General features: G+C 38.9%; 1 protein-coding gene across 4 annotated transcripts in view; it reads left to right on the top strand.

Annotated features, from left to right (window-relative positions):
• FYB2 (FYN binding protein 2) overlaps window positions 1–20873 on the top strand; it is a 53557-nt gene extending 32684 nt beyond the window's left edge. For 3 of the 4 annotated variants that reach the window (XM_075936055.2, XM_014578784.4, XM_089780440.1), the window contains 16 exons: window positions 340–440; window positions 1283–1314; window positions 2406–2437; window positions 4667–4754; window positions 5117–5261; window positions 7747–7873; window positions 7971–8014; window positions 9602–9671; window positions 9994–10086; window positions 12820–12848; window positions 13785–13845; window positions 14463–14552; window positions 16627–16711; window positions 19189–19348; window positions 19493–19526; window positions 20229–20873. In XM_075936055.2, the coding sequence (XP_075792170.2) occupies window positions 340–440; window positions 1283–1314; window positions 2406–2437; window positions 4667–4754; window positions 5117–5261; window positions 7747–7873; window positions 7971–8014; window positions 9602–9671; window positions 9994–10086; window positions 12820–12848; window positions 13785–13845; window positions 14463–14552; window positions 16627–16711; window positions 19189–19348; window positions 19493–19526; window positions 20229–20235 (1198 nt within the window). In that variant the 3' untranslated portion in view covers window positions 20236–20873. The remainder of the gene's footprint in view (window positions 1–339; window positions 441–1282; window positions 1315–2405; window positions 2438–4666; window positions 4755–5116; window positions 5262–7746; window positions 7874–7970; window positions 8015–9601; window positions 9672–9993; window positions 10087–12819; window positions 12849–13784; window positions 13846–14462; window positions 14553–16626; window positions 16712–19188; window positions 19349–19492; window positions 19527–20228) is intronic. The other variant, XM_075936054.2, reaches the window with a different exon arrangement.
• Window positions 20874–26248: the final 5375 nt, after the last annotated feature.

Below are 26248 nucleotides of genomic sequence, written 5' to 3'. Positions count from 1 at the left end.
TTGTTCTGTACTCAGGTAGCATGGTGGACCCAAGTTGTGTGTATTTGGAGGATACATTGATAGGGTCTGCACATCCCTTGTGAGTTTTTGTGTTTATACAAAACTCAGTAACTTCTGGCTTTACGTGGGCATGGTGTATTTCAACTGGATAATTTTATGGTTAAACAGTCTACATTCTAGAATAGATGTAGCATGAGACTGTGCATTTAGCACAGGGCTCTTAATTAGGATACAAGTTCTCAATAACAATTCATTTCTCAAACTGTAAGAGTTTTTCAAACATCATTCATTTGTCAGATTTTTAAAAAGTCTCCCCCTCTTTCTCTCATTATTCCCTAGTGCTAAATCTGAAGAACTACATAATTATGAAGAAACCATCTCCTATGTGAAACAATCTGGAAACTCTGTAACGACATGTGCTCTTCAAGATATTGTTAATTGTAAGTCTATTATGCCAGTTAATTATATGCATAGATAGAAATGGCATGGTTCCCCCTAATAGCTCAGTAGCAAATCTGAGTTAGTCTTTCACCAAAATGCCCCTAAAGCTGAATGTTCTTGCTTTACAACATAACCTATCCTCTCCACCTCTAGAGGGAAACAGACTTGTGTGTGAGACTGAAAATGTGTCTGCTGGAGTTATAGAAACATGGTGGGTGAGGCTGACGGTAGAATTGCAGTGGAACAAAAAGTCACTTAAACTGTTGCCCTATAGAAGTGTTGAGGACTAGGGAGAAACAAGGTGACATTAACGTGGCAGTCTTCAGACTCTTTTTTTTTTTTTTTTTTTCTGGGAAGGAGGAGGGAGAAGTGCCACTTCCAATGCCTGGAATTCTTCCTTCCCCTATGATTTATGTCAGTTTAATTTCTCTCTCTCTCTCTCTCTCTCTCACTGTCAGATTTATTCCTCCTCTTCTTTGTTCCTCTACCTAATAGATCTTCCTCCGCATTTCTTCTCAACAGAATACCTCTTACTTACTCAGGGCTGTGGTTGAGACAGGCCAATTCTTTGGTTCTGTTTGATCCAAGGCCCATGCGAAGATTGAGCAGGGAACAAACCAATCCTAATTCAGGGAACAGAAAGTTGGGCCAATAAACCTTGCAAAAGTGAGTGTTTGTTCCCATTTGACTTAGAGTACCCTTAGCTGAACATGTGAGTCAGTCTTCTCTATAGCAACAGTATCCTTTCAGAGGCTGTAGTTCAATGGCTTTAAAACTGTGGAAGATTACCTATCCATCCTGAACATTAAATGCAGTAATTGTTTGTAAATCTTTATTCTAGTATCTAGCACAAGAATCCAAGAGGATGGCAAGGTAGGTTATCTTCTGTAACCCTCACCTGACATTATAGCACCAACACACCTTATAAATCTCTGTTTTGATGCCTTGGAAATTTGTGACTAGACACATAATATACTGAGACTTATGTGCCCATCCGGTGGGATCTGTGGAATCCATTTCCTTAGCTTTCTTTAAAAATCCTAGCCACGCTCTTTTCAAATTTAAAGTAAGTGATACAGTCTAAACTTAACAGCATGTCTTATATCCAACAAGTCTTGAGTAGTTTTCTGAGCATTTTAAGATTGCATAGGGGAAATGCCGGGAAACTAGTCTGTAAACCTCTCTCCAAGATAGGATGCCACTGGCAATTCACTACACACAGAGTTGATGGTAACTGTGTTTGAATGTTGCCACAACAACATTTAGCCAGTGGTTGATGGGTATGGAAGAAAATATTTCAGCTGGTGTCAGAAAATTCTTGAGAGTGGGACTTCTGGTTCTGTTATGCATGAAGGAAAATCACGTGGGGACATAACCTCTGGAATTCTTAAATTGGATTCCAAAACAGCAAATGACATATGGGGGGGGGGAGGGGAGGGAGAAAAGATGCTAAAAAAAAAAAGTTTTAAGTGAAGTCCAATTTCAAACTGAAGTGATACATTAGGCCAAGTAGCTTATCTTTAAAGCAGTAGAAGAGAAGGTTTGACTTTCTTTTTTTCAAATGGTTAATAATAAAGCTAATTGTATTTAGAAAGATTTTTGTGACTCAAGACTTCTATTTAATAGCTAGCCCCATCTTGAAATGACTCACCAGAGTAAAGTCAGTATGTGCATTGACCACTAGCTTCCTTATTTATTTTTTTATTAAGCAATGAATTACTTGGGTCAATACACGCTTTTTTTTTAAATTGCTTTTATTGTAGAAAAAAAAAGAACCTGTTTTTATTAATCATAAAAGCTCATTTCTAAATATTGTGCACTATCTGGATTAATATTGTTTATACAGAAATACATTTTAAAATATCAATGTTGAGTGGCTTTAAGCATTGTATAAACTTTGTTTATTAGTGACCAAGGCGTAATAAGTGAAGGATTTTTTTGTTTTTTACTTTCTCTTTGAATAGAAGCAGAAGAGTTTTCTGTTTGATTCATCCAGGTAACTTAATTTATTTGAATCATTACTTTTTTTTAATTTATTTCTGCTAATCTAAGAACAGGTTTATCAAAGGGAAATGGCCTTTTTAGCTCTGTAATAGACCTGAGAGAATAACCTATAAGGTATTTACAAAATAATTTGAGAAATACAGTAAAATTCCACAAACACACTTATAAACATAATTCCATTTTCTGGCAGTTTTCAAGGTTTCAGACTTTATTTTTATTCCAATGCAGAATAAAAATGATCTCTCAAATGGTTTTGCAAAAAAGCAGAATTGTCAAAATGTCACTCCCCCTGAAACCTGTGCTTTTTAAGGTGGAACAGGAGAGAGAGACTGACTCTATAGCCGAGGAGACCCAGGTTCAAGTTCCAACTCTCCCTGATTCAGAGTTATCTGCAATGAGACTGAGAATATGCTTCTACCATAAAGTGGATTGATACTATGGTGATCTATCCAAAAAGGGGTCAGTTTAGTGGGTCTAGTGAAGACCCCCACTCACTCTCCCATTCACTCTGGTACTCCACTAGAATGAGGATGAGTAAGGGAAGTCAATGGGAAAGATTTTTCTTTTGGGGTATGTCTAGACTTACATCCCTCTGTCACCAAAGGGATGTAAATTAGACATACCAAAATTGCTAATGAAGCAGGGATTTAAATATCCCACGCTTCATTAGAATAAAAATGGCCACTGCTTTTTGCCGACACGGCAATTTGCTGGCAAAAACCTTGTGCAATAAGGTTTACAGGATCGGTCGGAAAAGACTTTTCTTGTCGACCAATCCCCATCTAGACTGCCGCTTTTTGCCGGCAAATTGCCATATTGGCAAAAAGCAGTGGCCATTTTTATTCTAATAAAGCATGGGATATTTAAATCCCCGCTTCATTAGCAATTTTGTTATGTCTAATTTACATTCCTCTGGTGACAGAGGGATGTAGTCTAGACATACCCTTGGTAACCCAGTGCAGTGTAGATCCTACTGTAAGTAGATCTAAGGTATGTTAATTTGAGTTACTCACACAGTAGGGATTCTACCATCTCTGAACCCAGACCCAAAATAAATTTAAACGAATTTTTCATCAAAACCAATATGTCACCACACAACATTTCAATTTCACTGAAACTTCATATAATAGAAAACGTTCTAACTAGCTCTACTTTTGAATTAATTGTCCAGCTCTTTAACTAGATATGATAAAGGGGGGAAAAGGCTACTTTTGAAGTTCACCCTGGACTATTTTAAGAGTAAAAATGCATACTTCAAACACTGCAGTAAAAGTAATTACTGTGGCTTGGTAACCTGCTTGCTTTAATAGAGGCTGTTGTAGCATGATAAATTGGATTTTGTTATGGGGGGAGGGAAGCAATTTGGGAATAGAACAAGGCGAGACCTTGTACCACAGAAGCATCTTGGATGATCAGGAGGATACCAAAATGATTTCACAAGTAAACATACTTGAGCGTGGGCTTTGGGACTATGCAGTAGGATGTGAGGGCGACTGTAGAGGGGACTGTGGAAGAAAGGGCATAGTTGGGAGATCAGGGAAAACAAACAGGAGGTGGAGACTGCATGAGGGAGAGCAAAGCTATGACAATTCAGGAGTTCATGGGGGAGGGATATTCAAATAGAAACATGTCAGCATTGGTTCACCCATTATAATATGTGTCTCACATGTCCATGAGAATTAAACGCAAAGTTAGCCAGATGAGCTGACTAGAATAAATATGGGAGAGGTGACAAGAATTATATTTTGATAACCCAGAAGGTCATTGGCTATACTCTTCCTCATCTTTGCCTCACTTATCTTGTTTATATACATACATGGATTCATTTATTTCTGTGTAGTTCAAAGTTACTGTAACAAACCTGGACTAGGGTCAGCCATGTGAAACCACCAACCAGTTACTGACATTTGGGCATGTTGACCCAGGTGAGGTCATCAGCAATGATTCCAGTCTATGGACTGCCAATTGTCAAAGTACATTCCTCCTAGCTGGCTGCTGTTCAAAATTTGAACAGTGCTGTGAATAGTATTGCTCTCGTTTACCATCTGGTCTGTCTGCATGTTAGAGCTGAACTGGATTTTAGTGCTGGCATTATGGATTATAATACTCTCCACACAATGCAGTATCCTATCTTTTCTAACAAATAAAGTAAGGGGGAGATGCACTGTATTAACATGTACATCTTAGCCTGAGTTTGTGTATACATCTTTTAATATTTCAGCACTGAACGAGTCACAAAGGATGAAAAAGAAGAAAAATGGAAATTGGATTTTGATAGAGAAAGGCAACAGCAAGTGAATATGTCCACGGTAATGTCATTGAGATGTCCTTTTATGTATTTAGGTGCATTGTTGGGAGGGAATATGGTATAATGCAAATTTTTGTTTTTAAAGCACAATAAAATTAGCTTTTGGTCCAAGGATTGGAAGCAGTATTCAGTCTTCCAAATGAGGGCAGACTAGGGACATTTTTAAATATTTTGTTTTCTCCCATTCATGATATTGGTTAGTAATACAACTGATGCTATTTATGTCTCTGTCTTGCACATAATCTATTATTTCTTTGCTCTGATATAGTGGGTTAATAGTTTAGCTATAATCTTCCCATCTTACTTGTAAATTAGGAATCTGATTCAAACACTGCACTAACCACATCTAAATTATCTCATTAGATTAGTGGCCGTGAGGACATGCTACATAAACCCCAAATAAATGAAGACCATGAAGGTGGGAAAAGCAGGCTGCAAGTTAAGAAGGGAGAGGCATCTGATGTCCTACAGACTGAGAAATGGCTGGCTAAAGATATGGTAGAACATTGTGAGTATTTCATTGCCTTTGTTTTTATTGCAATGTTCCTTCAAACGTCTACCCTGTGGGGGTTTTTTTTACTTAATTTTTAAGGCCTTGCCTGTCAGAGTTAGGCTGGTTTAACTGATGGTGTAACTTTAAAGTAGTTAAAATAACACACAATACTGTATGGACGCTCATTTTTTTTTATCTTTTTAAAAATTGTTCTAATAAGATTGTCCTTACTTAGTGTTTTGAAAACAGCTGTGCAAATAAATTATTTTTCACCCCCCTGGACATTTTGGCTTGTGTCGAATGCAAACCAAAATTTTTCTGTGATTTAAAAGGAAGCTTTTAAGATTTCATCTCCAAGACAGAATGCATATTTATGTTGGACATTAGCTTTATAAAAAATAAAAGCAAAGGAAATGAAGGGCTAGATTCAAATCCAACCCTTTTTTTCTTTTTCTTTCTAACTCACTAAAGGCCAAAGTCAGCTTGGTAAGCTATTCAATTGACCACTTATTTGATCACTGTCAAATGTGGTCTTATATCTCAGCAAGGATGATTGATAGTAGTGGCAGTCTACCTTTCTTGATTTGCATCATGGTACCTTCTTACAACAACAACCTTCCCCCGCTCAAACACCATTGAATTGTTTCACATTTTTCTGAGTTATGCCTAATTTCAAAAGGTAAAAGTTCATAAGTATCCATTTAAAGTTAAACCTATAGGAGGCCATAAAGTCTTAATCTCATTTTGTTTGTTTCAATAAATTTAGTGTTTTGAGGCTATTTAACCAATGTTTAAGGCTGTAAGAAAATCATGGGCCATAACTGAACACTCACCAGTGTTGGTTTTTTTTTCTTGTATATAGTAGATTTACCCATCATTGCTTGGATTCTTAACTCGGATACATTTTTTGTTTTTCTTAATTTAAAATCATTCCCTTGGGGAGGGGCTGAAGATGAGGGGTTTGGTATGCAGGCTGCCCCAGAGAAAGAGGGCAACACCAGCCCTCTCTTACCGTAGCAGATTGGGGACAGGTGAGAAGCACCTGTCCTTGGCCACTGTAGCAGGCTTAGCCAGGGGAGGGGTTCATGTGTGTCTCTGTCCCCCAGTCAGGGAACAGGCAAACTCTCTGAAATATATAATAGAAAGCTGTTCCTTTCTCTATCCCAGCCTCTTGCCACCCCCTGTGGTCATTCTACAGTATAACTCCCTCCTACCAGACTCCTCTCTTCCCATTTTATGGGAAACACGATTGAATTCCAGGCACATCCCATTGTCTTGGCACGACCACACCCTTATCTAGCTTAAAGTTATGATAAGAGGAAGCTGCCTATCAAATTTGTTGGTCCTAGCTCTTACCATTTAGGAGGAGTCCTTGAACAAACAGGCTCAGGGATGAACAGACGCATGCACGTTTCTTAAATCTATAGTTGCCACAAATTTGAATGGAGCTGGCACTGCAAGGTTGGGTGCACTCCCTCAAATTTTGTCCAGCTCCTCTCTGCAACTGAGCCAAATGTTGATCAGAGTGGGGGTTACAAAATGGTGAATGAGGTAGCAACAGAACTCAAATTTGGGTGGCCACCTCTGTCATGTTTGCCCTCAAGTCAGTGGGACATGCAACATCTGTTCTGTGCTGCTGCCCTGCATAGAAGGCAGGTTTCGTGCCTTGAAATAAAGTGCTGAAGTATGTAAGACAATGAGCTCTCAGGGCTGGTGAATCCATTTTGAAAGCAAGTATATAAAAGCATCATATTTCTCATGGTTTTTTTAAATGGTATCTGAATTGAGCATTCCAAAAATCTCACCTTCAACAAACTGTGCCTGCAACTTTTGAACCAAAAGAAAATCCACACTTTTTTGTAGAGCCTTACCTATATTTCAGTGTGAGTTTACCAATAGACATTTTGTTCTGGTCAAATGCTCAACATTAGACCTACCATTGTTGGAGTGGTGTCTATAGAGTTGGCTATTTTTTTTTTTCCTAATTGAAAAACATCACACGCTTCACTGTCCTAGTTCTCAGTACAATAAACTTCTGCTAAAATCACAAATGAGACTTATTTTTCCTCTACTATAATGTATAGGTATATTCCTTGTGCTGAGGTAATCTGTTAATCCTTCCTCTTTAAACCATCTCAACCCCATCAAAGATACTAAAATGTAGTCCTTCGTTTATTTCAGTAAATGCTCATATTTTTTTTTTAAATCCTATTTTGGTTCTTGCAGTTCCAAAAAATAAAAAAACACAACTGAGGACTGCAGGTATTGAGCTAACTAGTAAATCTCTAAAAAGTCTTTAAGACTCTCTGCTTTTCTTTCAAAGCAGCTTAGAGCAATCAAAGACTCTTCTGAATTTCTAGATCTAAGGAAGTTTGGCTTCTGCTGCTGCTGACTTATTTATCATGGCATACATAGCCATGTGTTATCAAAGATGATTATCCTTGACCTGATTGTAGATGATCAGAAGAACTTCTAAGGCAAGATGCTGTTTCATTTTCAGCTGACTGCTTTCAAGGCATCCACCCGCACACAGATGAAGATGTGGTGGCTTCGAGTCGAAAGATTCTGAAGCCAATGCAGCCAGCAGAGGATGTGTATGATGATGTAGAAGGCATAGAAAGTGCAATGTGAGTACATGTTAACAACTAGGTTTTGACATGTCTTCTAAAACCCACAATAAAGTAAACTGATTATATCAAACTATCTTGACACTTCATTTTCCAGGAGCCAAGCCTCTGATGCCTTTAGCTCATTCACATCAGATAGCTGTAAGTATGACCGAGTTGGGAAGTTTGAACTTGGGGAAGCATTCATTACACTGAGGCAGGTCTCCATTTTAGAAAGGTGCATCTTGTGGCAGGAATGGCACTCATCCCAGCAAAAATGAGTTGCACAAGGCCCTGTGCAATACTTGAACCACACGCTAAAGTCCGGTCTTCTGCCAAGTTCCAGTCACCCCAGGAAAGTGTGCGGGGGCACTAAGATCTCTGCCAATACAGCGAGGAAAGAATTCTTCCTCTTACCCCTAAGCTGCTCGCTGCAGCTGCTACTCCCATTGAAATACAAGAGGAGACTGACTTTAGCATTGATATGGTGGTGATCTGGGCTCCAACCCTTGAACCATTCTGCTGTGCTCTTGAGAATGGCTAGTTTACACCTTTTACTTGGCCTCTCCAAAAGCTGCCTGTGTAACCCACACCCTGCTGGACATGGTTCATTGTCCCATGGAGTGATACTTAGACCACTTACAGAGAGCAGGAGAGAATGTGTTTGCTCCACAGCATGAGCTGAGAGCCAGCTGGCTTTTAGCTGAAGCTGTAGAGGCTCATGCACTAAGCTGCAGAGGTCCCAGGTTTGGTTCTGCCTGTCAGTTCTGCCTTCTCAGAGCTGTTAGTTTCCCTTCCCATGTGGAAATCTCTATGCTTCTGGAACTGGGAACAGGATTTTTCCACCAGTATATTGTCGAACCTTTACTCCAGTTCACTAGTCCATGTGGATGTGCTATAGTGAATTTCACCCGTAATTGCCTCTCTCTGCCAATTTTAAGTAATCTTAGTTAAAGTTTCTAAGCCTGTATTGTTAGGAGTCAAAATCACAAATGCCACCATTAAACCTACCACTTTTCTGGTAGCATGACAGACCTTTCTTAGCAGGATTCATAGGGTGATGTGACTGTAGTCTTATGCTAGTCAAATATTATCCTAATGCCATTCATTGGGTGAATTTTGATAGCTTAATAAAATTACTCCTTCAGCTGATGTGCAAGACCTGTTTTATGCCTTAGCCTCTACAGTTTTAGTTACCTGTTTGTAATACCTTTTATAGCAACTTTAAATCCCTAGTGTTTTTAAGACAAACAGATTTACAAACCAAACCAAAAAAAAGGCCTGTGTATTGTGTTGGACATTCCATTGTTACACCCATTTTATTAATACATGAGCTTCTTGGATTCCTTTATTGATCACTTCCAATGTTGAATGTTCAGCAATGTGACACCAGGGAATAAACGGTCTCCTGTGAATTTTTGTTGCACTCTATTCTACAAGTTGGGAGTCTGATTCCCAGTTTACGTTGACTGACTGTGGGGATCGGGTAGGTTTGTATTCTAGCCATTAGTTGGTGCTGTAGTAGCTATACTTCTTTGTTTAGTGTGTTAGCTCAGATGAACAGTAGCATGACTACATCCATGTGAGCTGGAAATCCCATGGCTAGTTCAGAACCTTAAAAGCCATAGCCAATGTAGTTTTAAGTTCTCCTCTTCTCGAGCTACTTTTGTTCTGTTTAGCAGATCTTGAAGATTATTGCCATTGAATGTGATTTGTGAATACATCCTTTTTTTGTTTTTGTTTTTTAAGTTTCAGAAGACAATTGTGACAAAATATATGAGGATATTCACAATGAAGATCATAATCCACTCAAACTAGAGTGAGTTGCCATTTATATGCCTTTTTTGTCTTCAAGCTACTGAATGCACTTCTATGTAACATGCCTGTTTACTATTGGATACAAGTACATACTTTACAATTATAGAAGGAATATTGACTTTTTTTTGGTTCTGTATTGACATTAGTGGATGTTTTACCAATTGCATTTCCAATTATTAGCTCTGTAAGGTCACTCTTCAATGTATGGAATGAAGCTTCATGCACCCTTCCCAGGGGTATCTGGCTCACTGTTGGAGATTGCAAAGATTGAGGCATTTCTCCACAAGACTTAATTTTTTTTAATGTATTTTCTTCATACCTAGTTTGGATGGAATAGAAAAGCTAAAGAAATTTGGAAAGTTTTTCAAGAAAGACAAGCTTAAACCGAAGAATGCCAAGATGAAGGAAAACCACCGGTAAGAAAATGTTGTTGGTTCATGTCTGGAAACTATGAAAGAGAAAAGTGCATCGTTCTGGACACAACTTGCTTTTGGAAAATCTGCCTAGTGTCCTTTATGGCCACCAGCTGTTCCATAGGATTTGCCATAATGGATCAAATGTAGAGTGCATCTGGTCTATTATCTTGTTTCTGACAATGGACAGCACCAAACAGTTCAGAAAAAATGCAAGAAACCCTGAAGATGTCAACTAATCCATAATATCCAAATTTTTTTCTAGATTCTAAATCATAGATTGAATAATGTCTTGAAGCATGAGGACGTACATGTCCTTCCAAACTGGTGATTGGCTTGGGTTGTGGTGGTGATCCAATAATCAAAGCTAATTGGACTGATGTAGATTAGTGAAGATAACTTAATTGCTTTTAATATATTTCCTTTTTACATTGGGTAGGCAAAGATCTTCTTTCATTCAAATTTATATGGGGGAGAGGAAACCTTTGTATTGTTACTATATGAGGGTATGTCTACACTACCACCCTAGTTCGAACTAGGGTGGTAGTGTAGACATACCCAGAGTTAGCAACCTTAAAGAATCTAAGGATAATGTTTTTTTCCATTAAGAATAGGTGATCAGTACATCCTATCTGTTAATCTACAACTTTTAACAATTGTTCTCGGGGCATCTGTTTTACTCCTGAAATACGTGCTTCCTTTTTAGAGAAATGAAAGTAGGAATCTGACTTCTTCCCCCTGCAATTTAAAAAAAATCACCAATTATGATCCACACTTACAATGGTGTACCTGCAGGGAAGTTGGTCTGGATTTACATCCATGGGAGGTCAGAACAAGGATTAGTCTGATCCATCAGTCTTAGGAGCACCAATACCAATGGCTTCACTCCCCCCTCCTTTTTGCCTTAAGAGGAATTAAATGATAATCATCGGGGGGCGGGGGCTTCTGAAGTCAGAGAAAATCCTTCTATATACTTCAGTGAAATTTTTATGCCAGACTAATCTATGACCTCAACCAACTCCTTTTTTTTAATGATTTAACTGAATGAATATAACTTTTAACTGGAAAAAAAAACAAGAGTGATGATAACTGTCAAGGCAGGATAGATGCTACCTAGCTTCCCAAAGAATGGGAAAAAAATTCAGTAAAGCACCAACTCCTTCCCTGCACATCTGACTCCTCCTTGAAAAATGTTTCATGTCTGCAGAAGACAGACACAGCAATATGGTATTAGCAGCAACGAGATCTGTATGTGCTTTATCACCTGTAGGTTTGGGAAGGGGGTACATTAGATTTTCATTGTGCATCTAAGCTAGTGATAGTATATGATCAGAAAAAGGAGAGGCCATTCAGTCTCTGGTATAACAAGTTAATGACATGAAGGAATATGTGACTTTTTTATAGTGTTCTTTCAAGTCTTGTTGGCTTGTTGAAAATGTTGGCTTATTGGAAAGGCTCTTGAACGTTAAGTTGTGAACAAAATTCCTCCATGTCAATTTCTCACTTAATAATGCATGATGGCTGGCTGCAGAACATAAGGCCACTTTACCCCCTCTGCACAATGCCTACAGTCGGATGAAGTTGGTGTCCTATGGTGCCATATTCCTTCAGTCCTGAGAATGTCCAGCTGGTGGGATTTTTGCCTGGCTTTAAAGGTACACAGTTGTGTTTGGGAATGTGTAGTGGGAGGTACAGTACGACAGCCGTTTGTTGGCTGACAACTCTTTCTAAAAGCTGTCTGCTTTCCCTAAGCTCAAGTGCTGGGTATTAAGAATTATGTATTTAAGTGGCTGCATGCTGACTGAATGCCTGGCACCTTTGCATAGATAATATTTTGTACCTGGAAGTGAACTTCTGTGTGCTTTCATTCCCTAAAAAGGGAAGGTGTATTGGTATTGAATGGATCTTTACACTAACGACAGGTACAGTCCACTCCTCTGTTCTTCTACATACCCTCAACAATTTTAGGCTGTGGGTTTTTTTGTTTTTTGGGGGTAAGGAGGGGGTATTTCTGTAAGCATACTTACCTCATTTCTTACTCTATTTCCATTCCAGCGCATCATCTGATGCATTGGATTTTATCCACAAAAACTCATGTTACTATATATTTGTGTTAGTCTCTAAGGTGCCACAGGACCACTTGTTCTATTTCCTCTGTTATTCTCTCGCTCTGTAGCATTTCCTTGCTGCAAATCTGCTGAATTTTGATTATTATAAGCAGCTACCATATGCTGCTTACGCTTTCACACTTTGTCACCCTGTAGCACAGAAAAGAGTTCCAAACACTGCTGTGTTAATGCTGGTAGTGGTGGTGGTAGCCTTTGTAATGGCTGCCTGTTGGTTTATGGATAAATACGTGATGTGCAGCATTCACTGGTATAGGAAAAATATTTCGCTTGTGTCCACTCTTTCCTTCCTTCTATGTTCCGGTATTTGAATAGGCATGTTCAACTGCAGCATCCCCACAATAACCATTTTGGACTCTGTAGCTATGGAGGTCTGAAAAGTATTCAAGGGTGTGTTAGGAAGACACATAATATAAAAGAACAAATTAACCCTTTAAAGGATTTAATTGCTCATTGGAGGAGGGTGAGAACATAACTTCTTTTATCATCTGAAGCATTCGAGAGCCTGAATGTAGAATCTCCTTTGAGCCCCCAGAACAGTCACTAAGACGGCTGTTTTAATATGTTTGCATGTAATTAATTGTTTTTTCTCATTTCTTTTTCTCCCCAGCATGTTGTCCAGTTCTGTGCCAAACTTAGGTAAGCCATGTATGTGCATCTGACTGAAACCCTCTGGGAAAGGGCATTCCATTAGAGTGTGCCTGGAAACGCAGTCTGGGTTGGGTATCTTGCCTTTTTTGAAATCGGTATGTGGCAGTGTTAATTGCAAAGAATTAATATAGATGTACACTTGTGATCTTTTTGAGCTGAGATATGGAGAGGAGATTATGCTCACACAGATATAAAGCTGTTTCTTGTTCAAAAAAGCACTTGACAATCTTTTGTGAAAGTCTCTTCAGGTCTGGTAGGGAAAGAGGCCATTTTGGATTTGGTACAAGTGGGAATGATTCCAGTGGATTCGACTGGATGGCATCTACTTCCACCAGCTCTGAACTGAGCCCTAAAATTTAATCTCCTGATGGGATAGCATTTGCTTGGAATAATTTATAGGGCTTGACTGTGCTCGCACGTTCACTGGTGTAAATTGAGGCTAATTCCTTATACAGGATGGCCCAGTGGTTAGGGCACAAACCTAGGACTTGAGATGTGAGTTCAAACCCCAGTCTGTGTTATTCAGGAAGCTGTGGTAGGTAACCCTAATGGTCCTTTCTAGAACTAAAAATACATGGATTCTTAAATGAAATTAACTTAGCTGAGAGCAGAATGAAATCCCAAATAGTTCCATCTCAAGAACAATCAATTTCCAACCAGAGCAGTGTGCTTAGGCACAATGGTCCCCCTTTCAGAGATGCCTTTAGGTGTTTTTAATTATTTCTCACTGTGCCTGTTCACATGGAAGTCTCCTATCTTGTTGTAGCAACACAGGACTCCCAATGCACTAAGATTTAGTTCCTTTGGATTGATAACGGATCAGACAGCTTAGATGTAGTCCCAGTTTTATTACAGGCGATGGTTTCAAATACTGAATTCAGATGAATGTTTTTTTACTCATCCTTACACCGAATGTTTTGATAGCAGATGTGTCCCATGAAAACACAGCCTATGATGATACTAAGGTGGATGGAAGAGATGCAAAGTAAGTAACCCATTTTTACAAAAGAAGACTACTTCTGGAATGTTTCTACAAAACAGGTTCTTCTGCTGCAACCAATATTCCTCCACAAATCTGTGGCATGGCATATATAGGCTTTCAGACACGCAATTTCACTGTACCTTTTATAAGCTAAGCAAGGTAGGGTATTTATAGGAATTCTCTAGGGAAAGCTCAGTTGATCCAGGGAAGGATGTTTCTGAATTGGCAAGCGACATCCTAAAAATATTGCAAGTGAATTCAAACTACTGTCTTTTTTGGATGCAATGTAAAATGAAGCCTTGAGAACCTGTGGGTCATGAAACTATCAATAAGAATTGGAATTAAATCCCTAATGTCTCCATTCCAACTCTTGCTTGTCTAGGTGCACTTTTCTGTCTGCAAATTGTCTACCGTAATCTTGACTAGATAACATATACTTCATTTCTTGCTCTTCAACTACTGAGTAGTATTGATATAAACTGGTATAAGCTGCAAGGTTCCTGCATTGTGCTTGTGTTTATGGTATGTAACATTTAGGGATTTTAAAAATAAACTTTGTGCTACCCTTCTGTTTGAAAATGATTATTATTATAAATCTCATCAGTTCTTTTTGTCCCCAGAGAGAAAGATGACAAACACAAAAATTGGAAGCAAAAATTTCTGATGCTGAAAGATAAAGATACAACAAGAAGCAGTGAAGATACACAAAAGTAATGAAAGATATTTTATTTCTATAATATGTATTCTTCATAATTAAGTGCAAGTTGTCAGTCTTCCCAGCCCTTTATACAGGTTGAACCTCTCTAGTCCAGAACACTCTGGTCTGGAAACATTCATAATCCTGAATTTTAGTTAGCCAGATGTACGCTTTTCATGGGTGTAGCCAAGCTTCCCATGGTCCCATAAAAGTTTGTTTACAGCTGCCAGTCCTAGCTCTCAGTATTCTGTGCTGCTATTTAGCTCTAATTCACCCCTAAATGTCTCCAAACAGCCTAGTAAGCAGTAGAAATATTAGTAATTAGTCCCCCAGCGTGCTGCACAATAATCGTCTGTGGATCTTGCAGAAGCACCCTAAAATTTCCCTAGTGCTCATGGGTGTACTGATGCTTTAATCAACAATGTAGGAAGGTCAGAATTCTAGGTAAGTTTTAAAGTTTCTCTCTTACCAACAGAACATGAGCAATAGGAGGAATTACCTCCTGTAACTTCTCTCAAATATCCTAGGACCAACAGGGTTACAGTTTTCCTGGTGTGAAAACGGAAGTGTAAAGCCCGAATTTACGAGTTTCACTTCAAATACAAAAATGTGAGCACAGCTCTAGATAGCAACTGATATTCTGGGACTTTTAAACAAGTATTGCTGACCCTTCAAGTATCATTAGCATCTTGACTAGCAGTCACTCTTACATCCATCTTAATGGAACTGCAGTATCAGGTACATGGCATTTCTTCCTTTTAACCTACTTGATAAGATTTCATCTGTTACATTGACATAGTCATTTTAGGGGTGGGAAGTAGCAGTAAGAATCTTGTTAATCTGATCTGAAATGCTTAGTCTTTAAGAGCTACCTAACTTTGGCTCTTATTTTCTATTTTTAGTAACATATGAGTGTCTTATTTTGGTTTTAGAATATCCTGATGTTGTCATCATGCCATAGCTTTCCTGATATATGTGGATCGATACTATTTTTATCTAGAGAGTAATCTCAAACAAGACTGATTTCCATGGTACAAGATTTCTCCCACAATGGAGTTTTGTCAGTGGGGCTGGGATTTCACCCTGTGTTTAAAAGCTCAAAGGACATTTAACCCTATGCTGCTGAAGGATATAAAGAGTGAAGGGAGAAGGGGGTTAATGCTCTTTTTTATAAAAAAGAAAAGAGAGAGAGCCCAAAATTCATTCATCTGACTTACTAGACATAAATATATATATAATAACTGAAGACTTAGTGCTGAATTTCAAAGGTAAACCTTGATAACTAAAATGCAATAAGAAATGTACTGTAGAATGGCTAGTGAGGTGGAAGGGGCTTAATCCTTTTTCCATAGTTTCCTATTTATTAATGATCCAGAATTGAACACTATTCTGGATCAGTTTCGACCCACCTTTAACATCTTTCAGATGTTTGTGGAGGGGAAGTTTCCAAGGTGGTATCGGGAAATCGAAGGAGGGAAAGGCTTACTTACTAATTTTGTAGCCTTTCTGATTTCCAATTGTTGCATGTCATTTTTATTGTGTGATAGAAGAGTGAAAACTTCAGAGCATTTTTAATCCATGCTTCTCCGTGGAAGGGTAATGGCCTACTACCAGCTAGACAGGCTTCCATGCCCACTTCGTGTCCCATTGACTTCGTTTGACTCCTTAAGTGTCCAGCCATTTCGATCTCCCACCCCCACGCCCATTTATGATTTTATTGACGGGAGAAAGCTTCCTCATTTTCCTCCTGCCCTACTTCTATAAAAATTAACATAAACTATTGAACATGTTCTCTAGCAACTGTATCCCTTGAAAAGCGCAGCTTTATTCGAAACACAGATATCAAGTGAATCTGTCACTGAGCCTAGACTGGTCCAAGCTGCCTACATTTGTGTTTAATGCACACTATGAGATGACGGTGACACAAGCAACTTGCTTTGTTCTTGCAAGGTTTCATTCCAAACTAAATTAGAATGATTCGGTGCTGCTATAATGCATGGTGCTGTTTCATGCTGCTTCGTGCACTGAAGGATTAAAAAGGAGTTGCTAAGAATGTCTCCTCTCTTTTGATACATTCTTTTTGCTAGGAACGTCTTCAAAGTCAAGAAAAATAACGTAGATCAGAGAAAGAAGGTGACAAAAGAAGAGAAGCTATTTAGAGAGAAGTTCATGGTATGTGGTCTTGATTTTTGCTCTTTAAAGGAAATAAGCAGTGCAAGAGAACAGCTGTGGTTGTGTCTGTTACTTAAAGAATGAGCTACAGAAAGCAATCAATCTTTATCTATAGTATGTTGGATACTCTTCAGCAGCATCCCATGTTGCAGATCTGTGGCTCAGTCCTTTTAAAAGGCCACACAAATCCTCATGTAACTGCGGCCATGTCTATACTGCCGTTATTTTGAAATAACTTTCCTAGCGTCTACACAAGCCAACTGCTATTTCAAAATTAATTTGAAATAGCGGAGAGCTTATTTTGAAATTGATAAACCTCATTCCACGAGGAATAGTGCCAATTTTGAAATAAGTACTATGTAGGTGTTAATTTCGAAATAAGGGGCCTCCAGCCCTTCTCAGGGTGCCCTGCTGGCCGCCCTGGACACAAAGTAACTTCTGACCTGATGCCCTGCCAGAACCAGTTCCAGCTAGCCTTAAATGCAATTCAGCATCCAATCAGTGTGGATGAGCTATTTTGAAATGCATTTTGTGTGTATTTATTTCGTGTGTATTTATTTTGTGTAAGATATTTCGAAATAACGCTGTAGTGTAGACATACCCTCTGAGATTAACAACCTGGAGATCAGTCTTCTGGGGTTTGATTTAGTGGGTTTAAATCAACTGCTCATTGCAATCCCGCTGACCCCAGTACTCCATGAGGTTGCACAGAGGACGGGAAGTTGACGGGTGTGTTTCTCCCGTTGACCTACCGCAGTGGAACATGGTAGAAATTTGACTTAAAGTACATAGATTCCAGCTACGCTATTTTCATAGCTGGAGTTGCATATCTAGGTCAACTTTCTTCAGTAGCATAGATCTGCCCCTAGTATATCCCTTTCCAGCTGGGGATGGTGGGAAGAGAGCTGCCCCAGCCAGAACTGGCTGGTGGCCCGGACAGGGATGGAACAGAGGAATCATCATCAGCGGCTCTTGCCCTCTCCTGATCCAAATTTTGGTTCTAGTGACTCATCTGATGCAGACTAACGCCATAGACTGAGAAATACTGCTCAAAAGGACCTTTTCTGTTAGCCTACTGAGTCTATGCAGCACTATGAAAAATGCTAACAGAAGCAATGCTGAGTTCATACAATGGTTTAGAACAGTAGTGTTTGCCTGCTTTTATTCTAGCAGTCTTTGGAAATCTAGATCTCTGCCACCAACACCTAATTTAGCTTTAATTATTAAGATTCTGGAACTGTCTGATGTTACAGGGAACTCAGTCTAGTCTGGATGGTGAAATCAGGTCTCTCTCAAAAGAGAGGCCACTTTGTTTGGGGGGCCAGGGGGACAGAATAGAGAAGCACTCAGAGGGAGGGGGGGGCAGCTGCTAGGAAAACAGCGGGAATAGTAAACTAAGAGATGCCTAACTGTGTAGCTACTGGCAGTCCTTCCTAAAGGGGAAAGGAAAGGCTCTTTCAACCTTCCAACAATACCTCTGTTCTTGGTATGGAGAGGGAGAAGTTGCGCTCTCGCTGGGAGAAGCTGAAATGGCAAGTTAACTCCGTGTCTAAAAATTCTTGTACTCTGGCCTGTGTTGTAGAAAAGTGGGTGGGTGGTGTCTGTATGTGTTTTTAATGATAAAGATTTTTTTTTTTTTTGACCAAAACTATGCCCACTTGTGATTATGGTACCAAGTGATCTGAAGTAAGACCTGTTAGATCTAGCCCACTGGTTGCCAAACTGTGGATCATGAGCCTGTTTTAATGGGGCTGCACACATCTTCTGGGTGTGGTTTACTGTCTCATGTAGTGGCACGTAGACCACTTAGAAAGCACAAGTGTGCTCTACAGCCTAAGCTGAAAGCCAGCTAGCTTTTTAGCTAAAGTGGTAGAGGCTCATGTATTCAGCTCCTGAGGTCCCAAGTCCCTTTCAGTGTTACATTTAGACTTGCAGGAGCCTGGGACTGAAGCGAAAGGCCAAGTCCCATTCCCCAGAGCCTAAGTATGAGCACCTCAGTGGGGCTCGGCCTTCGCCTCCAGTCTGGGGAGTGGAAGGCTTTGGTGCCTCCCTTCTGAGGTCATGCAATAGTTTTGGTGGTTAGAAGGGGTCATGGTGCAATGAAGTTGGAGGATCCCTAAGCTAGCCCATCTCCTAGCTTGTGCAAGATGATTCCTTAAAGCACATTACTTCGTCTAGACACTTTTAAATGTCCCATGAGATGTTTCCGTCACTTCCTCCAGGAGATGTACTAATAAAGCTCAATGTCTCTTGAACAAATACATGGGCATTAAAGAAATTAACTTGACTTAAGTCATGATCCTCTGTGTACAGCCCTAAAAATTGAAACACTTGTAATAGTTCTCCCCCACCCAAATCCTCTTAAATCGTTATTTCACCAGAGTACTTCCATCTTGAATAATTATTCATCTTCTGATCACAGAAATATAAAGGGCCTAATCCATAGTGGTGGCTGTTTGTGTTTGTCTGTTTTTTAGTATAATAAGGAAATCAAAGTCATCAGTATAGCAGTTGCACAGTGTTCTAATGTCACCAGCAAAAGGAAACTTGATTTACCAATCAGAACTGGAGAACAACTGGATGTTATTGATATTACAGAAGAGAATCAAGTAATATGTCGCAATTCTGAGGGCAAATGTAAGTTTGCAAGGGTTGCTTAACCACACATGGGATTGCATTTTAATCAACTTTGGGACATTGCTGCAGGCAGCTTGAGGCTAGCACTGCAAGCAAATATACAAAGGGGCAGATTAATAATTTGCATATTTTTTTCCTCCTTAGATGGTTATGTGCTATTGGAGCATTTGAATTTCAGGTAAATCTGGATTTGTTTTTGCAGTTACTATATTCGGAAACTCTTAGGCTATGTCTACACTGCTCTCTCTTGGGCAAAAAAAATATGCAAATGAGGCGAAGCGTGGAATATCACCGCACCTCACTTGCATAATTAATATGGTCCTGTTTTTGTGCAAGAGGCTTTTGTGCAAAAACGAAGCCTCATTAATTATGCAAATGAGGCACGGCGATATTCCATGTTTCACCTCATCTGCATATATTTTCTGCAAGAGAGAGCAGTGTAGACGTAGCATTGCTGTATGGGTGTGCATCTAGAACTTCTATTGCAGATGGGAAAGATATGTTTAATTTGAGATCAAACTAATGAAATAGCTCAGATATATCCCTATCTTGTAGTACTAAATGGTACTAGCAGTTGTAACTTTAAGCAATCACTTTAAAGCTGTATTGACACTAGTCAGACTGTAGCTAAAAATATACTGTGCCAGCGTCTTAAACTGACATAAATTGATGTAGTGCCACTGAAGTCACTGGCACTATGACAGTTTACGCCTTTTGACAGAGTGGTTGATTTTTATATACATTCAGCTTAGTATTAATAGTTTAAAAGCGCCAGATGGAAATAAGTATGTAAACAAATATTGCAACAGAAAATTCTATGCCTATTTTGGCAAGATGCCTGTTACAGTAAAACTTTTTTTTTTTTTTTTTTGTGAAACAGACATTAATGCTGGTCACCTGATGACGGCCAGTCTCTTCCTATGGAGTCTTGTGAAGAACTTGCTTGAAGCTTTTCAAAGATGGCGTGTCCATACGTGCCAACTGCAGAGAGCTGATATGAATGTAAATTAAAAGTATGGGTTTTATCCATTTAAATTAATCTATTTATCTTTAAAAAGATAAACCACACCTTGTGTGTGTAATAGTTAACTAGTGCACACTGTTTAGTGAATCATCCCTCTGTGTACTACTTCTACTGTTGCATATTTTGTACAAGGTCTATGTCTAGGTAGACATTCAATTAGCTTACCTGTTCAGTTCCTATATTTGTATGTAACTTGGATGGGCAGGGTAGGATTATGAATTATTAAGAATAATTTACAGTGCATAATGATTCTTGTTGTTTGAAGTCTGCCTTGTTGTTGTCACTTTCTGTACAGTGTTGGAAATGTAATGTTCCCAAAGGAACTTTTGATGCACTTCTACGCAAATTATGGATTCTTACGATTACACTATGTTTCTGGATTTCAGCCAGTTATTGGTTTGTGAAATATTTGGTACTGTTGTTGCTGGGTTAAAAGTCATATTGGTAGTAGAGAAGTTATTTGTATTTTAAAAAAGTTTGTAAATAAACACTGATGCAGAATTCATTGTATTATATTGATTCTTGACTTTAGGAAGCTAAATTACTAAGCCTACCTGAGGCCATTTCTGCCTTTGAAATATGCAGATACCTAACTTCCATAGAGTTCCAATGAGATAGAGGTGCTTCTGTCACTTGTGCATTTACCATCTGGCCCAATAATAGGTGGTCACTGTTACCCATTTTTAAAACCTGTTCCTAAACTGAAGATGGAATACATGAACTGGTAAAGGCTTGGTTTTGATCTACCAGGTAGTTACTGGTCCTAAAATGAATAGCTGTGGAATCTGATACACTTCTATTCTAAAGTACCATGAGGAAATACTACTAAAAGAAAGAACCTGATGACTCTTAACTCCATGTCCTACATATATTAATATTTTTTCAAGATTCTGCAGCATGAAAAACCTTTATCTGAAATTAGAATTTGTTCTTTCATACACTGTAAGCTGAGGAGTCCTAAAATTGTAAGATGGCGGTTTTATTCAGAAATAGTTGCTTTTCATGCTTAAGTGAACACGCTTCAACAAAAATGCTGTTCACTCCACAGTTATTTCAATCTTGGCATGGTAAACTTCAAGAAAACTGAGCAAATATTTAGCATTTACTTAGAAGTAGATATACAGGGATTTTTATTATTATTTTAACACGTGGTTTCCATTAAGGGTGCTGGCCTGCATCCATACTTACAAAAAATTTGAGCATGCACTGCTTTGCAAGGTTGCCAGCACAAATATTTAGACTTCTCAAAATCTAGATGGACTACTTGTGATGCTCAAGTGTTCATCTGGTTTCAGAACAGATTGGAATTTGTATTATGTCCTTCATCCACAGCCTTTTCAGTGTAAGTATATTTAACTAAGTTGCTATGGCAACTTGCATTTTACTTTTTTACATAGAAATCATAGATTTGATTCTGATTTGAGCTTTAACAATACAAAAACATCTGACTGAAATATTACAAAGGTACACGCTTGGCCTGAAACACTTTTTTTTCTTACTGATTTCTATCAACTGAATTACTTGTAATATTGTTGATTTGCTAATAATCAAGATATATTTTAAAATGAAATTAACAAAAAAAGTCTTTGGAGTATAGTGTGAAGGTTGTGACAGACTGCTGACTAAGCCAGAGTGCTCCCACTACACGCTGGCTGAAAAGGCCATTGAAGACAGCTGAGCAAGCCCAGGCCTGAAGGGCTAATGGAAGCAGCTGTGGGCCTCATTAGCCAGCTGGTTATATAAGGTAGCCAGTGAGGAAGTGGAAAAGGGAGGAGAGCAATGGGTTCAAGTCCCACCCACCCTGGGAGTGGCCGGACAGGCAGGGTGTGGCTGAGTGTGCTCCCAAGCCAGGAGGAGAAGCTGTCTGAGTTTGCTGTGATCCAAAACACTGTAACTAGAAGGTGGTGGGAAACTGACAATGAAAGACACAGGTGACTGCACCAGAAAGGGTCTTGAGCTGATCTGTGGACAAAGAAGGTATCCCAGAGTAACGGCCTGTGAGGACCTTGCCGCAAGGTACACTTGTAAAATTATTTATTGGGGCAGATCCTGAACTTGAATCAATGGAACTATGACAGTTTGCACTAGCAAAGGATTTGGTGCAGTGACTTGTAACTCTGTGAATCCATTCCTCTTCAACTTGTACTTTTTTCAACCCATGAGGACTGGGCCCTACATTACCATATGCCGCTATAGGAGCTGTCCCTTCAAGGCAATTAAAAAGAAAAACGGATTCATACTGGTGTTGGCTGCAGTAAATGTCTCTCTCTCTCTCAAAGAGAATTGGTAACTTGTTGAAACAATCTTTACAAGGCAGCAGTTTGCAGACAGATTCCAACATGCTGCTCTGGCACATTGAGTACATATATAGCAATTGATATGGCATACTAATTTGTACTCAACGAATTAGAAAAATTTTAATGCACACGGTTAGCTGCGCTCATAGCTGTGTTGCACATAGGAAACTATTTTAGAGATGGCACCCTTTGTAGTTTTGTTTGACTGTACATACTGAAAATGGATGAAGACTTAAAATAAAATCTGTGTAAATTTAAACTCTGGGCTATGACCCAGTTTCTTAAAATAATCATGATGATATGCCAACCATTTATTTGGTGCTGAAAGATTACCTTAATTTCTCAGTTGCCACTTTTGTGGCCATAGAAACACCACATAAGGAAGTCACACAACTAATAGGGAATCAAAGTGCATGCTGCAAACTACATGAATCCACTAGATCACCCATTCCATCTGTAAAGCCAATGGATGCTGGTTGTCGGCAGGTGGACAAGGCTTAGGGGCCTTTAGTGCATGAGCTAAAAGCCAACTGTTCTCTGCTAAGGCTGTAGAGCTGACTTCACTCTCCCTTGTCAATGGTTTCTGTGCTTCACATGCACTGTAGTATAGCCTGCAGCCAGATCGCAATCTTTCCAGACCAGCTTTTATACTATTCCCCTTCAATCAAGAGATATGCCCCCTCCAGCTTTTTTGCACAGGGAGGCAAAGTGTGATTCCGTGTGTGGTATTAGTAACAGCTGTATCACATTGATTTCATTTATCCTGTTAAGGTGTTTGGCCATTAATTTTATGGTACGCAGTGAAACTTGGAGGCCTAAAATATCCAAACATTAGATAAATCAAAACTACTGAGACAAAGTGACAGCCTGGCCCCTTGAAGTCAATGGCAAAATGATCATGAAATATAGATCCATACGGGGAAGTTCATTTTCCTTCTGATATGGAATGTGAGAGCCACCTCAATTTTTCTCAGTTGTCTCTTGATATTTGCCCACAACAATTTGGGGAAAATGGCTAGCCATGATTCCAACAGCACTGAGGGTCTATCTTATATTTAAACATTTGCTGCTATCATTTATTTTCTTCTGAGTTTATTAAAGTGCAAAGGCCAACCATGGAGACAGCATCACATGCAGTGCAGCATACAAAGAGTTTCCACACCATACATGGAAGGTAAAAGGCATTTTTGTGATTATCTAAGACACAATTACATGCACAAAGAACAAAACTGAAACTAGGATCAGTGCCCTTCCATAATAATTATCCAAAAAAAATTTGATCATGAGTTATAAACAATTTTTTTAATCCTTTCCTTTCCTGGCTTTTCTGTTAATGAAATTTGAAAAGCCAAGAAAAACTAAACTCACTAGAGAAATTTGTCTCCTGAACTCCATACTTGATTTTTTTTTTAAATCTTTATATGTAGGCCTCTTGACATTAGCAGCTAAAATATTTTAATGCGAAAATAATAAAATACCCATTTTCTTAAAAATAAAATATTAACAGGTCTTAAACCTATGAAATTACTTAGAACTTAGGGCATCGGTCTAAACATAACAGCACTAGAGCTGTCATGTCATTTTCAGTTTTGCTTTGTACTCTAAAGAGGGGAAAAAGCCATAAGTTATACAAGTATAACATGATATGAAACACACAAACGGGTTTCCAGTAACAAGAATAAATATTACCACTTTGCAGTGTCTACTTCACAGCTCTGTGAGAGAATTCTCCTCTGCCCCCCCACACTTTAAAAGATCAGAAAAACATACAGATGAGCATGAACAATCTTATGTTACAAAGATAAGTTAAGGCAGCTTCAGCAGAAGCCTCAAGACTTTTCTTGAGATTAGAATACTTCTTGATTGTATAGGAAAAGAGAATTCAAGTTTACCGTTTGGATCTTTGATGTGCTGACCAGTTCTTTTGATTCTTAACAATGGCAAAGGTGTGCACATTTAATATCAGTATTAAAGTTTTGTACTAAGTCATATTCAGTCACAAATATACACACACGAGGTGGGATTTTTTTTTTTAAGATGCTCAGTTACAAATCTGACCCCAATCTCCATGAAGACTTGAAAGCATGATTTTGTGTGGGGGAGGGGAGGGGAGAGAGAGGGGGGCGGGTAGTGGGTATGTTTTACTCACCAATACATGTTAAATCTGTGTAAAAGACAAACTGGAAGATAAAATTGAGAGAACCTATAAAATAATTATCCAAACATTTGCTGGGGAAGAACCAGATGCATACTAAAGGGAAGCATTAAATAAGCAAAAGCAAGTATCAGAAATAATTATTTCCCTTCTTCCTGCAATATTAGTATGTTTCTTCTAAATTACAACTTTTTGAAGGACTACATTTTAATCTAAGAGTGGGGGGAGGGGTAAAAATTAACCCATCTTGTTATAATGATCCTGCCTTCAATTTTGAATCCAGAAAAGGTCTGGAGTGTTCTGACATCCTGCTAAATGTATCATTTGCAAAACAGCTATTCACTGCTTGAAAATTGCACTTGGAGTAATTCAAGTCTGTATAATTAAATATATATCTACCCTGCTTGCCCAAATGATCATAAATGCAGAAGTATAACCAAAAACTTGGCAATCTGAAATATCTGAGGACAGCAGCTTCATGATCATTTAGCCACCAGGTGCACGGTCCTACATGAGTAGTAATAATTAATACCATTTGTCAAAGGATTCTGAAATATACAGCTGAGCTGGGTTAGTCTGTTGAATGGATCATTTAATATTCTGCATTAATAGAAATGCTACTATTTCAATCCTTCTCCAGAGGCAGCATTGTCTAGTAAATTAAATATAAGAACTGACAGTCAGAAATACCTGAGGACTAATCTGGTTGCTGCCAATGTGTTCTATTGATTTAGTAGAAAAGTTGCTTAGCCTCTTTTGTGAGCAGTTTCTGCACCTGTAAAACTGAGATACTCTATTACTACCTACTTTGCAGGTATGGTTGTGAGGCTTCGTTCATTAGTTAATGTTTGCACAACATCTTAACGATGTACAGTCCTGTGGTAATTCTTACACTACTGCCTCGACATTCCCCTTGTCCCGAGCCTGTAGGAAGGGCATACATCCCGGTAAAGGAACTGTGTTTAAAGGAAATTTCTCTACTGCATAGGAAATCCCATATAGAGGCAATTTTAAGGCAATAGCACTTTAAACTTTCAATGTGATTTACAAGATTACATCTTAATCTTAAACCCTTTCATCCTTCATTGCTAATGGCTTTTGCTCACCTCCCGGGCACAGGGTAGGTGACGTGATGGAACGTTACTCTGCTGTCAGCATGGGGTATGGCTAAGTGTCTGTCTGTCTCCATTTCAAACACACTGAAAAAGAGGGAAGTGGGGACTCGTACAATGAAAAGTACATTTATTACGTTATCTCCCATAGAAAATCCTACATTAAGCTGTAGCCCAGAGGAAATGGATGGTTGGGTGTTGAGGAAGATTTTTTTTTAACCCTACTATGTTATTGCCATAAAATACAAATTTCTCCAGAAGGAAATTCAGGCTTGCCTCATCACCCCTCTCTAATGCTTTTATTCTATCTGA

This window comes from Pelodiscus sinensis, chromosome 9 (genome assembly GCF_052426305.1).
Source record: "Pelodiscus sinensis isolate ZL-2025 chromosome 9, ASM5242630v1, whole genome shotgun sequence".
NCBI classification, from domain to species: Eukaryota; Metazoa; Chordata; order Testudines; family Trionychidae; genus Pelodiscus; species Pelodiscus sinensis.
This window is presented reverse-complemented; position numbering and strand designations above follow the sequence as displayed.